The sequence below is a fragment of the Homalodisca vitripennis genome, chromosome 4, assembly GCF_021130785.1.
Source record: "Homalodisca vitripennis isolate AUS2020 chromosome 4, UT_GWSS_2.1, whole genome shotgun sequence".
Lineage (NCBI taxonomy): Eukaryota > Metazoa > Arthropoda > Insecta > Hemiptera > Cicadellidae > Homalodisca > Homalodisca vitripennis.
In genome coordinates, this window is record NC_060210.1 from 67,963,966 (window position 1) to 67,977,924 (window position 13,959).

At 31.5% G+C, this 13,959-nt stretch overlaps 1 protein-coding gene across 2 annotated transcripts in view; it reads right to left on the reverse strand.

Annotated features, from left to right (window-relative positions):
- Nucleotides 1–1,917: 1,917 nt before the first annotated feature.
- LOC124359462 (ABC transporter G family member 23) overlaps nt 1,918–13,959 on the reverse strand; it is a 183,210-nt gene continuing 171,168 nt past the window's right edge. For both annotated transcript variants that reach the window (XM_046812218.1, XM_046812219.1), the window contains exons 11-17: nt 13,354–13,531; nt 12,610–12,725; nt 11,574–11,644; nt 9,660–9,748; nt 8,172–8,348; nt 7,404–7,490; nt 1,918–5,061 (exon numbers count right to left, since the gene is read on the reverse strand). In XM_046812218.1, the coding sequence (XP_046668174.1) occupies nt 4,847–5,061; nt 7,404–7,490; nt 8,172–8,348; nt 9,660–9,748; nt 11,574–11,644; nt 12,610–12,725; nt 13,354–13,531 (933 nt within the window). In that variant the 3' untranslated portion in view covers nt 1,918–4,846. The remainder of the gene's footprint in view (nt 5,062–7,403; nt 7,491–8,171; nt 8,349–9,659; nt 9,749–11,573; nt 11,645–12,609; nt 12,726–13,353; nt 13,532–13,959) is intronic.

A 13,959-nucleotide genomic window follows, 5' to 3' on the forward strand; every position in this document is an offset into this window, starting at 1 on the left:
TAATTAACCCGAGCAACGCTACGCTCGAAAATTGCCCTCCTTTTCTAAAGGGTTTCGGCCGTCAGTGGCCCAATGTCCCCGAAGGGATATTTAATTTTTTCCACAGAATATAGTTGTATCAATTATACGCTTGAGTGAAGCTCTGTTTTGTTCTTTTTCTTTCTTATCCAGTGAATCCAACATCACTTTGGTGCCTTATACTCGGCCAGAATCGAACTTTGTAAAGTTTCTGTAGCTATACACGAAAATTTGTGGTACTAGAGTTGCTGTGAGAGTTGAATTTGCCTATTACATCTTTACACTTTCTATAAGGCGTAGTTACTAAAGCCCATATATTTGGTATTTACCTTTTACCAGTGAATTCATTGGCAAATAACACACAAAACTTCCCCCGGATCCCCCGGTTTCGGACCCCCCCCGAACGAAATTTCTGGCTACGCTACTGCATATGATTTTTGTTAGTGTCTTTGTGTTATGTGACATTCATTATCTCTACTGCTCAGTGCGTAATATCAGAATTGCTGCAGTAGGCTGTGCTAGAGTCATACATTAACACTTCTCTAGTTACACTATACAATGTTATACAATCAATCTGATTACAAAACGCTGCAGTATCTGACACAAACATTGGTGTAATAATTAGTGGTTAGCATGTTAACAATGTAACTTGGAAAATACTATAGAATTTTAATTTGAAGTGTTAATCTTAAAATTTGTAATAACTTAGAAATTTAAAGTGGAAGATAAATGGATATTTTAGTTGATTATCATGTATATCTTTATTAAAAGTACAAAAAGTGATTAAAAAATTATATTTTTAAAATGTTGATCTGGCAGTGAACACTCAGCTGCCTTTTAGACCACACAACTATTAATTTAATTTGTATTTACTTTGCTGGTTGACCTTTTACTTCTATTAACTTGTTCTTTTGAGCCTATGAAACGATGGTGTAAGGTATCCCCAATATTCCACGTGCAGTCTTGCTTATTGACTTTTCGCACAAGTAAGAGCACTTTCTTTCTCACTGCATGCATCCTGTTGTGACTCATTGAGCCACAATCTATTCCTTGCAAGTTTCCTTTTGAAAACATTACTACATTTTGTTTGTAAATCATTAAAGTTAAATAATGATTTCCCATGAAGAAGAACAGCATGGCTGTTTGATTGGTGATGTGCAAAAAGAAATAAAAAGATATCAGAAAAGCTAAAATCCAAGGTGATACCTGTGTGATTTACATATGCTGAGAACACTCGAAACTTTGTGTATTGTATTGTTGTGATGAAGAATCACAAAGTGATTAAAGAATGATGATATTCAATATAATTATTGCTGCATAATATTTATAATTTTGAAGCATATTCAGTATGATTAAAAAAGGATCCTTGATTTGTATTTATATTATTATTACTGTATTCAAATGGAATATTATTACTTCTTAAATGTTTTTTATATACTCATATTCATCATAATTACAATATTTTATTTTAACTAACGTTATTTATGTAATATTTTACAAAACACCAATAATATTGCACTCCAATTGGACTTTATAGAATTACTGAAATGTTTAATCTTTTATTTTCAGTCATTAATTTAAATATGCTTCGATTTTTTATAAATTTGTATTAAATCTCATAAAACAAAGAAAATGTTTGCTTAGTCTAAAAGAAAAGTCTTTTGTTACTGCAACTTATTTCCTAAAGCATGGTCAAAAAAGTAAGCTTGCACTGGTGGGTCAACTTATATATATTTTTTGAAGTTAACTAATTGGTATTTAGATAATTTATTATTAATATGTTTCGTTCACTTAATTAATATCCAACTATACGATCCAATATGCTATGTAAATAAACCTAGATTACGTTCACCCCACAAATGACAAGTGACATTTTTTGGGATGAATGAAAAACAACCGTACATAATTACAGTTTTATTGGCATTACGTAACATAACAATAATAATAAAGAACACACAAACATACAAGAATCAGCAGAAACTTTCACTCACAGACTCAAAGTGAACAAACACTTTATCAGCAGATAAGTCAGTGAATGGGCAAGAATTACAATTTATACCAACACATTAGAAATGTGGCTCGTCTTTCATAAACAATACTACCATATTGGTTATCAGAATGGAGATCTACGCAATCATAAACTCATAGAAGTTTGTGATTGTTTAATACTATTTATGGTTACTTATACTATACAATATTCATGATAGTTATTTTGCAACAATATTTACTTTTGTTCATGAGGCTACTGTTGTATCACTGAACAATGGGAAATGTTTGAAAAATTGTGTTACCTTTACTATTCTTTCATAGTAAAAACACAATTTAATGAGAGAATATATTATTAAACATAATTTCCTTTTACTTTTGTGGTTTTATTATGAGATTTTGATACATAACAAAATTTAGAAGAAATTTCAGGACAGAACAAGATGAGATATGCTGTTTTGTTATTATATCTCCATAGAACCTAGAATCATAAAATTGTGTATAGTAAAAAATACTTGTAGGATGATAAGTTGGCACAATTCAAATGGACCACATTTGTGTATTGCCACAAAACTGTAGTAATGTTCAGCAATATTGGCACCATACAGTCCAACTTATACACTCCATGTACTATATATATCAAAAGTGATCTAACCAAATCTTGTTTCCACTCACAAAACTGATAATTATTTTGAGATTGGAATATTTAAAACTTCTTTGAAAGCAGCAAACCTCTATTTGAAAACAATCCTCATTTTAGAACTAATCACCATACAATTGCTATTTTAGAAATGTTAAGCAAAGGTTTTTTTCATTACAAACATACATTTTAAATTTGTATTATACGTTTTTTAAGTAATAAGTTTGGTGTCCTAAACATTTTGCTTTGTGATATGAAAACAAGAATATATTTTGAAAGCTGTTGCCAATAGATTAGAGGAACATGATTAAATATTCAGCACATTCCTCACAGCATTCTTGACATAGATTGTTGAATTAATCAATTAAAGTTAGAAATCTATATAAACAAATATATTAAATATTAGATCCATTGTTCCACTGTAGATTTCACGTCAGCAGAAAATAAGCTCTCAAGTTTCAGTATTTTGCTAAATTCTTTTCATAAATCATTCTGGGAATAAATAAATAACACAAACACAATTATTCACAACACAACACTGATTCCACCAAATTCATAGAAATCAATCTGGATCAAGGTTTTTCCTGGGATAACAATATTGAATGTTAATGCTTCAGATTTCCTTAATTATTTTATGTTCTGTGTTATTTAGCTAGCCATTGTTAATCCAAAGTCATTAGAACAGTTTATTTCACCCCCTTGTATACAAAATTTGGCTGGAACAAAAGTTGAATCTTGATCCGGCATTGGATTAAATACAAGTCATAAGTTGCCTGGCCTGCTGAGAAGAAAGTGAAGAACAAACAGGTGATCCATTTAAGTTGTAAATGTGGCTTTGTGTGGTTACAATTAAATATGGAGTAAGCAAGAAAGATTTGAATGTTGGAAGTCCATACATTAATAAAATCAATAAGTAGAAAGGTCATTACCAAAAGCATACAAGTATCTGCTGACAAGGTATTTGTTTCTCTTTCAACTTTATATTTTTATAGCTAAATGTTAAAAAAAAATCACAATAGATTTACAAATAATGTTGCCACTGCCCAGCCTATATGCATGAAGATGACAATAATTTATGTTGGAGCAACTATAAACACTGAACAATTTTGATTAAATAACTTTATGTGAGCAAAGTACAGTTAAACTAATGACTAATCTTACTATAATAGTTATAGTTACTATACAGTACACGCACATAGCACATGAGTTAGAGCTGGTTTGTACATGTTTATAAAGGCACTTTATCACTTCATTAAGTCTTAAGTACACAGATATTAATCGATTTGGAAATATAAAATATACAGTGATTGATAAAAATATTTACACTAAGATAGTTAATTTATTGTTGAAAACGTGGTTTAAATTTGTGAATTTGTGACAACCTCTTTATTTTCTTATACAAGTAGACCTATATTGTACTACTCTGTTCATTTATTCATCACGTGAAATTAAAATTACTAAAACTGATAAGTTGTAACATTTAAATTTATAAACTCTATTTCTAAGACTCGCTTTCAACTCTGACATTTATTAATTGGTTTAGGACTGCCAATATGCAACAAAACGATCTTTGATTTTATTCAAATAGTCATTTTCTTCAATCCAACTTTTTGTCATCCGCTTGTAATAAAATAAGTAACCTTTTAAAGGTTTGAAAAATTAATAAAATGTAACACTGTGTTCATTTAGTTAAATGCATTTTTTGATATGCTAAATAAAGGATTCTTGCTGGGAATAAGAAAAGTCAATTATGCACCAACAAATGTAACAAGGAAAATATACTTACAGTATTAAGTACAAATATTCCTACAGAATAAAATAAAACAGAAAAAGAAAAGGTGAACAAATAATATTACTTTAATTAACCTCTTTACCCTGTTCATTTTGAGGTAAATCAAATTATATTTCTGAGGTTTTAACTAAGTTTTCACTTTACAAACAATCTTTTTGTATAAAACCAGAGATAAGAAATGAGGACCTAGATCACATTCCAAAATCCTCGGAAAATTAAATCTGTATTTACAAAAGTATTCTATGGTAATAACGTATAAAATATGCTCTTAAAGGTAATTGGTAGATGAGTAAAATATTAAAAAGAGACGTCCGCTGGATAGCTTTGAGGTTCCGCCCGCGATCGAGGGGTGGGTGTGTCCGGCACGGCCTGACACGATTTGGCACCGCGTTATGCGAAGTCGCATGCGCCTAGCCGCGTTTCATCTTGAGTACAATGAGACTTATGGAGAGAAACAGCACGATCCAGGTGATGGTGGAGAGAAAGCCCATCCACACGTCAGGTTCCGTGATGAACCAGCCTCGTGTGAGGATGGAGCGCAGAGACGTTGTGGCCAGAGTCAGCGGCAGGCAGGCTGAGATGTACTGGAGTACTATAGGCATCCCCTCCACAGGCCAGATCACCCCTGGACACACCATCATACCATTCATACACTGGTATTGAGAGAGTTTTATAATATTGATACAGAACTCGGCTATTTTCCAAATGGTACAGAGAGGATTAGAGAAAGACTTTAGTCAATGTAGAACACTCTTAAGTGATGGAATGCATTAATAATACATTGAAATACACTTATTCCAAAAGTACATTGCTTGCTGTGCCAAGCTTAGACACAACACAGCTTGCAGTTAGGAATTTTCATTGTTAGATTTCTTACAGTTTATATTAGATGGTTCTGTCAGCATGTAAATATAACAAATGGTTTAAAGTTTATTCAAAATCTTCCTAAACAAATCCTTTGGAGGAAAACATACTTCATTTTATTGCTTATTAATGTTAGCAGATTACCATCTGTAACTGAACAATAATATATTTTAACATGATAGGGATTCCTGCCAGTTTCCATGTAAAACGTGCATGTAAAGCACAATAACTGATTTTTTTACTGAATTATTATATAATATAATTATTATATTAAAATTATGTACGTTTAAATCCAGTAGTAAATATAAAATTGTTGAAACACGTATTCTAATTATCCTGTTAAATACAATAAAGCTGAGTTACAGAACAGTGTCATGCCTTCATATTTTGTAATCAATAAATAAAATAACAATATTCTGCATAATGTGATAAATTAATTGCATAGTATTAAAAGATTTATTACCAAAGAGGTCATTAAGGGGAATGTTGTAATGTCACTGTTAGTATTTACAATTCCACGCAATAATGCTTTTTACGAAAAAATCATTTTACTCATAAAATTGTTTATGTTCAACTATTATAATGATGTATAAATTTACAAAATCTTTTTGGAACTATGTGTTACCACCCCTACTACATATACTAGGCTGTAAAAAAAAAAAAAAAAAAAAAAAAAAAAAAAAAAAAAAAAAAAAAAAAAAAAACTGGAATATGTTATATTGTTAACAAAAAATACAATCAACCAGACAGAGTCAAGTTTAACACAGTGACAATGATATGCACCAGACTTTGATGACATAATGGTAGCTCATGGCTCATTGGTAAGAGTGATAATGTAATCATCAGATATATCACTCTAGAGGGAAAATATTTTTCATGTTGGGAATACTAGGACTAAACATCCAACAAAGATGAGAAAATATCACTGTAGGTCCATCTACAAGAAATCAAGCCTTAAAATATATTTACTCACTGAATGTAGATGGTCAGTAACTATGTAGTCAGCATCAATCAATAGTTTAATATTTCACTGGATCATGTCTACACATCAATTAGTTAATGCTTATTCAAATTAAAACTATCTTTACTGTACTTCATCTTTATATACAACTTACATTGGAAAAGAGCCAGAAAGAATTTGCAACTATAACTAACTTAAACTGATTACAATATATCCCTTTTGGGAGTCAACATTCTGATTAAAAAAATCCTCAATTAAATAACAAGGAAATAATCAAATAAAACTAAAAATATTTTGGAATTATACATAATATTTTTAAAATTTTACTGGATTATATTATTCTAGAAACTTTTATTCAGTATGCAAATATTTTTGTATAGAATCCTAAATTATATTTACTGACTTGAAATCAGATATTATAATTTTTAGTATCAGTGGCAGATTTACAAATAGGCCCACTAGCCTGGACCTATTGTTGCAATTTTGTTGTTGTTATCAACAGTAAAATGTTATCAGTAAAACTAATCAGCAATATCTATTTAAAATGTATATACACACATGGTAAGGAGCCAGTTAACTACAACTTATGGTGTTTGTTTGTTAGTAAACAAACACTCCTCTCCAACAGTTAGTGTGTTCACATCAAACAGTTGATTATTTTGAGGTTAGATTATTGTACAAACAATAAAAATGCAATAAAGAATTGAATTTTTTCAACATAAAAATTCAATACACCCCATTGGGCGTACAACACGCCTAACGTAAAACTGGTGTGTACGGTGTGTAACGCCTTATCTGATGCACGTTGTTGTGAACGTGTTAATATCAATGATAAATTTTGGTATTTATTTGTTAAAATGTAAGCAGCTAATGAAATAAACACTTTTAAGAATATTAATTTAAAATAATATGGGTTTTGATACAGAAATTATTTGGTAGAGTACAAATTATTAGAGTACAAAAATTACATTGATAAACTTATAAAAAAACATGTTATACCAGATTTTAAACTGTAAATTTGGTTATAAGGAAGTGTTTCTTCAGTGAATGTTGCAGTTATTGAACTTCTATCTGTCACAGCAAATTACAAAATGTACATTTAAATTGGCATTAGCAGGGTGTCCTGTCACACTGTCTCTTACCACTAAGTAGCAATGTGGGGTAGAAGCTGCCGAGGGCCAGCTGGATGGCGTTCCTCTCTAACTCACAGATAGCAGAGATCACGAAACCTGCAAACAAATTGCAAAAGTTATAATGTTCACAGTACAAGAATAATACTAAATTTATTTTTTTATAACACTGAATCAAGATTAAAAGAATAAGAAAAACCGTAACTGTGTATTAATTGTAAAATTAAAACTTATGAGTATCAAATAAAACATAGTATACACTACTAACACGTTTATAAATTTAATAAATATTGAAAGTAATTCGGCCGGTACTCGAGGTGTGTTTGAAAGGTATTCACCCTTACTTAATATTACACATGAATATGGCTGGAATGAGATATGTACTAGCACATTAGACGCAATCAACTGTGTGCAGATGCGCAGGCCGGGCACTGTGGTTCAATAGTAGCATTCTCGTCAGCCAAGTGAACGATAGAGTGATCATGGCAACTCTCACGATGTACCACACTCTATGGCGTCTGCTGCAGTCATTGTGTTAATAGGGAATATTTGAAAATGTTCAAAATTAATAAATTAGAAATAGATAAGAGGATTGATATATTGCTGGCTTGTTTTGCGTCTCTCTACAATTTTATTTACTTTTCCTTGCCAGAAGGATTAGAGGATACAAAATTTGAGAGTGCACATCAATTGAGCTCTGGTGGTTATCTTTTGTTATACTTATGTTGAACTGGATGTCTTTAGTTTGAATCCCCCTAAATATCCAATTGCAATACTCACCGAAGCACATGCCACACAAGCCCTGCAGTATGGTGAGGATGATGACCAGGAAGATGTCCCCTTTGCACTCCACCTCGAATACCAGGATCATGAAGATGAGCACCAGGGCTGTCTGGCCGCACATCACCACAAACTGGGTGATTACGTGGGAAAACAGTATTTCCAATGGTGTTACACCTGCCCAATAAAAACATTATAAAATACAATGTTTGATGCCAATACTGGGCTAATTTTAAGTATAGCCACAGTATTATAATTTTAAATAAAACTCCAGGTCTGTCTGGATTACTTAATAAGGTTATCCAACTCCACCCACAATCCAGAGGAGAAAACAAGTTACACATTGGAATCTGTTTTGATACCAAGTATATGTAAAGTATGTGCTTTTCAACTTTATTTACACTAATTTTTTTAGTACTAGTAATGTTTTTGTTGCTTAAACAAGAGATTTATCAAAGACAATGTAAAACAAAATCTATTAGTGCCTTAATATAGTGGATGCTATGATAAGAAGCCGAGAGGAGGAGGTAGGAGTTCCGATGGCCGAGTGGATGTCAGATTTTGAATCTGTTTTAGACACAGTGCAGGTTCAAATCCTGTCTGTGACAATTGGTACCATCCACCTTGTACTGTGTTGACTTTACCCTTTATTCTGTTTAATAAGATACCTCACACAGACCAATAGCCCATGGGGACAGGCAGAATAAGGCTTAAAGGGGGAATGGCTAAAACTAAAGATATTAAAAACTTACATTCATAATTTTTTGACATGGTACATAAATACCACATGACCAAGTTTTACTAACAACTTTTGTTTATGTTCTATTTTACTGTGTTTCTTTCCAAGTACTTTTACAATGTAGAATTTTTTTGGTCATTAAAAAAGTCTTTAGAGAAGTATTTAGAGTATTTTCAGGATATTGTTTATTGTATTCTGCTGAATCATAATTTAAAAATTTATTGTGGAGGAAAAATTAAGTAGAACATAAAACGAAAAGTAATTTTGTATCTTTTACGTTTTAATACAACATATAATTTTTGTGAGATTGGGATTTATATGTGAGAACCAACTAAAAGGTCTGGCACGGAAGCAGGACAAGTGCTAATCTCAGCTTTCTGCAATGCACTCACATCTTCAACTAAGATATACTTAGTTACCTCAATTCAGACACGATTTGTTCAAAATCACATCTGATGTATTTGATTTAAATTATTTTATCAAAACTTCTGTTAAATCATCCTCTGAGAGGTGGATTGATAAATATTATATTAAAGAAAAATACTTTTCGTTGAGCTTTAGATGCATGTCCTAGAAATTAAGGATTCAAATACAATCTATATGAGAATTTGAATTTACTTTAGATACTTAACCTGTAATGGACATGGAACTGGAAAAATTCTGAAATGTGAAGATAATACAATGGATAATAATGGCACGGAAAAAACGAGTGCATATCAATGTATGATTGAAACTAGCTGGAATTGTACCTGCAACCCAACTTCTGTCCAGGAGACCTTCAGTCCGTTCGATGATAAGAGCCGAGGATGTCAGAGCAACCGCCAGGAAAAACACAATTCTGAAATATAAATTCACATTCCATTAAGTCATGTTTTAACCATAATGAAAAGTATTGAATCATCTTCGGATAAACATTATATAACTATAAAAATTTAATGGACTTGCCTAGTTGCATAATCACATTATCAAACTTAATAAGCCTTAATCACATCTGATGAAGTTTTTACAATTTGTGTATAATTGAAAGTATACTGTAAACATTTTAAAATCTAACAAACAAGATTGATCTTTACTCTATGTTGTTGAGAGTTTAGCTAGTACATAATTATTACAAAATTAAAATTATATTATCTGTACAAATCAATAAAAAAGTAATGCAGGAGTAAATAGAAATAAAATATAAATAACTAACATGGAGTAAAAAATATAACAGTGATATAAGATATATGTGTAATGACAAGAAACAACATAAAAGAGTAATAACAGAAACAAAAATATCAAACACCATTCCTTAAAAATGTGAACTCTGAAAATGATTGTGGAATGCGAGTGAGAGTGTGGCCCATGTGTAGTCTGTGTTCATATGTGTGTTGTGTCCACTCATGGTCACTTTTGTATTATGGTTGTGTACGTCATACGTGGAGTTGGATCCGTCAGTTGACTTCAGATTGTAAGATTTTTTAATGAAGATGACAATGCATTAGGTTGAAACAGTCAAGGACATGGTGCAGATGATTTCCATTTAACTGAATCCTCAACAAGTATTATTGGAACCATACATTGTGGATACAGATGGCTTTGGAGTAAAATGCTTGAAACCGAGAGCCACTAGTGATCGTGAAGTTTACAATAGCAAGGCTATCAGTTTTAGCATTAGCAGATGAAATAGCAATATCACATCCTGGGTAAAGTGTCTGACCTCTTGAATTTTCAAAATTGCATCCGCTACATCTGTTGGAATATCCAAATAACTATAACAAGTTCACGCTACAAAAGGAAAGAACTGTATCTGCACCAGTTAATTTATAACATAAAGCTTGTGGTGAGATCATACAGCACTGCAATATTTAATGTGTATTCGAACTAAGGAAAAGTAACATCTGTAGGTCATAGAAAGATTTACAGTGTCCAAATAAGATCATAATTCCAGGTTTTGGTGCAGCTAAAATTGTACTTAAATCCTCAGTTTATCTACAGAGAATTGTTAGCAACAGAGTAGCGAAAAGCACAGAGGAAGTCTTACGTTAAAGGAAATAATCATGCACTTGACGAAGTTAAACAACATAAAGATCCAGTTACAGCACCCTGCCTGCATTAGAAGATCTTACTGAAAGAATAAAGCATCCTGAAATGACGAGATTTTATAAAACAGTTTAAGTACTCTATAAAGAGAATGTGACTGTATAAAATTATCTGTTGACATTAGGAGAAATGACTGAGATTGAGATTTTGATCAAAATTGTATCAGACCCAATCAAAGATTTCCAAGTAAGAAAGTTGGACACAACTTATTGATTGGGCTTTATTATTTTATATACAAACAATGTCTATGTTTCAAATATTAATTTTGTTAATAGTTTGAAGGTTTAACCATTACTCTTCTCAACATATTTAACTATATAGGGATGAGTGGATTCAGTTGGCAAAAATAGCATTCTTCAGTAAAAAGTATAATATGTAATCATTTTACTCCACACAAAAATAATAAAACAAAGAGGTGATCAGGTCAACTGAAAAACTAATTGTGTAACTCTCTGTAAAACGTTTCAAATAATTCACAATTTATTCCTTACTAAATAAAGGAAAGAGTTCTATTTGAAAAATTAAATGATTTAATTATTGTAAAAGTAAAAATGGCTAAACAAAGATAAAATCAAACTTACGTTAAAATAACACCTGGAGCTACAAAGTCAGTAAAACTGGGATCATTACTTCCATAGATTGGTTCTCGGAACTGAAACAAATATCTGTTATGAAAAACCTTGCTAAAATTTATTGTCAACTTTAATTAGAATAACACCATTTCAGAAATCCTATATGCTACTGTTCAAAATCAGTGTAGAAAGTCGTAATCACTGTTATAGTGATATCCTTTCAAATCATCTATAATCAATAAACTGTAGAAAAGAAACTTTAAATTTTTAATAAAGAAGATATGACCCATATAAGTTATAACAGCTTTACTGTCAACACAGAAGACTAAATGTTAGTGAAGTAGGTAAGTAATCCCAATACTTCTGTTATTGAGGCAGTTTATACTGGATTTGCCCATCCTAGTCTGTTAAACTCTCTCTATGACATGTTGTGATCTGTGTAATAGCTTTTTACAAGATTAATCATTGATTGATATTATTGATTTATTATTGTTATATTTTCTTTCTTACCTAACTTGATTCCAGATATTATTTAAGTATAAAAGATTAATGCTTGTTCCACATTCACTCTAGATGGTCAGTTGCTGTTCAGTATTTACATAATTAGTAGATCTACTTAATATTTTTGATTTTACTGTTACCTCACTTGTCAGTAAGACTATGATTTAATATTAGTGACTACATATATTGTATAAAAATGCTTAAATTTGTCATGATTGTTTACTTAGTTAATTAGTTATTACTATTACTTTTTTATTTTATTGTACTATTTATTATTTATGTATTAATTGGCACATAACTTAAAAAAAAATATAAAGATTGACATATATGAGTATATATATTTGACAAATGTAGAGGCTGTATGTAATCACTACATCTTCATGCTGAATAAACACGTTCGGAACTGAAGCAGGAAGTGCAAGAGAACCGCCTCATCGGTCTAGCAACTGGCTTATCCGTATTGTATCTCTTACTCTATTAATATTTAGTGTTCTGTGACTGGGAATGATAATAACACAAAAAGAGTCATTATAAAAATCTGTACCTGTATTGGGATATCTGCCAGTTTGGGATTGTTGCCACAGTCAGACAGCAACTCCTGCGCAAAGTCTCGGTAGGCTACCTGTAGGTCTCTGTTTAACATTAGTCCAATCTGCTGATCTGTCAACATACCACATCAAATCCATCAGTGCAAAGCCACTTTAGTTTTTATTTTGCTACACATTATAAGTTACTTATTTACATTTAAACACATAAACCAATATTTAAAACTTATTTTTGTGAGGCCTTTCGATAGCAAGGCTATCTTCGTTAGACACATCACATAAGCTTCTTCATCTCCGACTTTTTTTAATTTTTCAGATGAATATGACTTCAGATTCCAGAAGAAGGGTGAACAGGAGCTAAACTTAACATTCGTATTATACTTTTCATGATATCTCAACTGATGGATTGTGTCACTGATGACACATTACAACTTCTTGAGTGTGCCTTTTGCAACCAACTCTAAATATGTCACTGCTTACTCAAAATCTTGAACACTATAAGGAAGTACAAATCTTTAATGCATGGAGAAAGGCAGCTAATGACGTAAAGCTAAGGTTTACAACAGGAGAGGAAATTAAGTATAGGCTATGGTTTTAAAGTGTTCTTCAATATAATAAACCCCATTTTTCATGGACTCTTGAGATTTGTTATATTGAGAGTATAGTCCACTAATGTCATTCCAAATTTAACAATCGATAAGCTAATTGAAAACTACAAATATGAATTAATAAAACCAGCTCACTTGACATGTCAAGCCAGACACGCATCTCGCTTTGGTCCAGGGTTTCGTTGTCAGCTTCTTTGCCAAGCGCCATGCGTGCGACTAGTGCGTCAGTGAAGTTCTCGGTGAAGTACAGTGCACCCCATGCATCTCCTGTCTCCACCGCATATATCGCACTCTGTGGTGTGTTGTAGTATTCCTTTGTGACACAAAATGACCATTATGAATCTATTTACACCACATCCTCTCAAAGCTTCTTTATAATATACATGAAGAGGTTATGCAGTTGTTTTAAATAGATATAACAATCATATTATCACCATAGATTGTCCTAGGAAGCACCACTGATGCTACAGCACCACTTTACTGATATATTTATATATAAGTATAAGTTCTGTGATAACATTCTTATTAAACCAAGAAATATATTAAACTTATTATCTTTAATATAGCTGCATCACATACTCACTGAACAGGCATCAACTTTCAAGTCAGTGAGTGCCAATCACCTGCATAAATACAGTTAAACCTATGTTTCATGATTTTTACAAATGTACCATTGTAAAATGTATAACCTTCCATGTATTCATAAAAATGTTACTGGAAAGTCAATTGATCTAATATTAA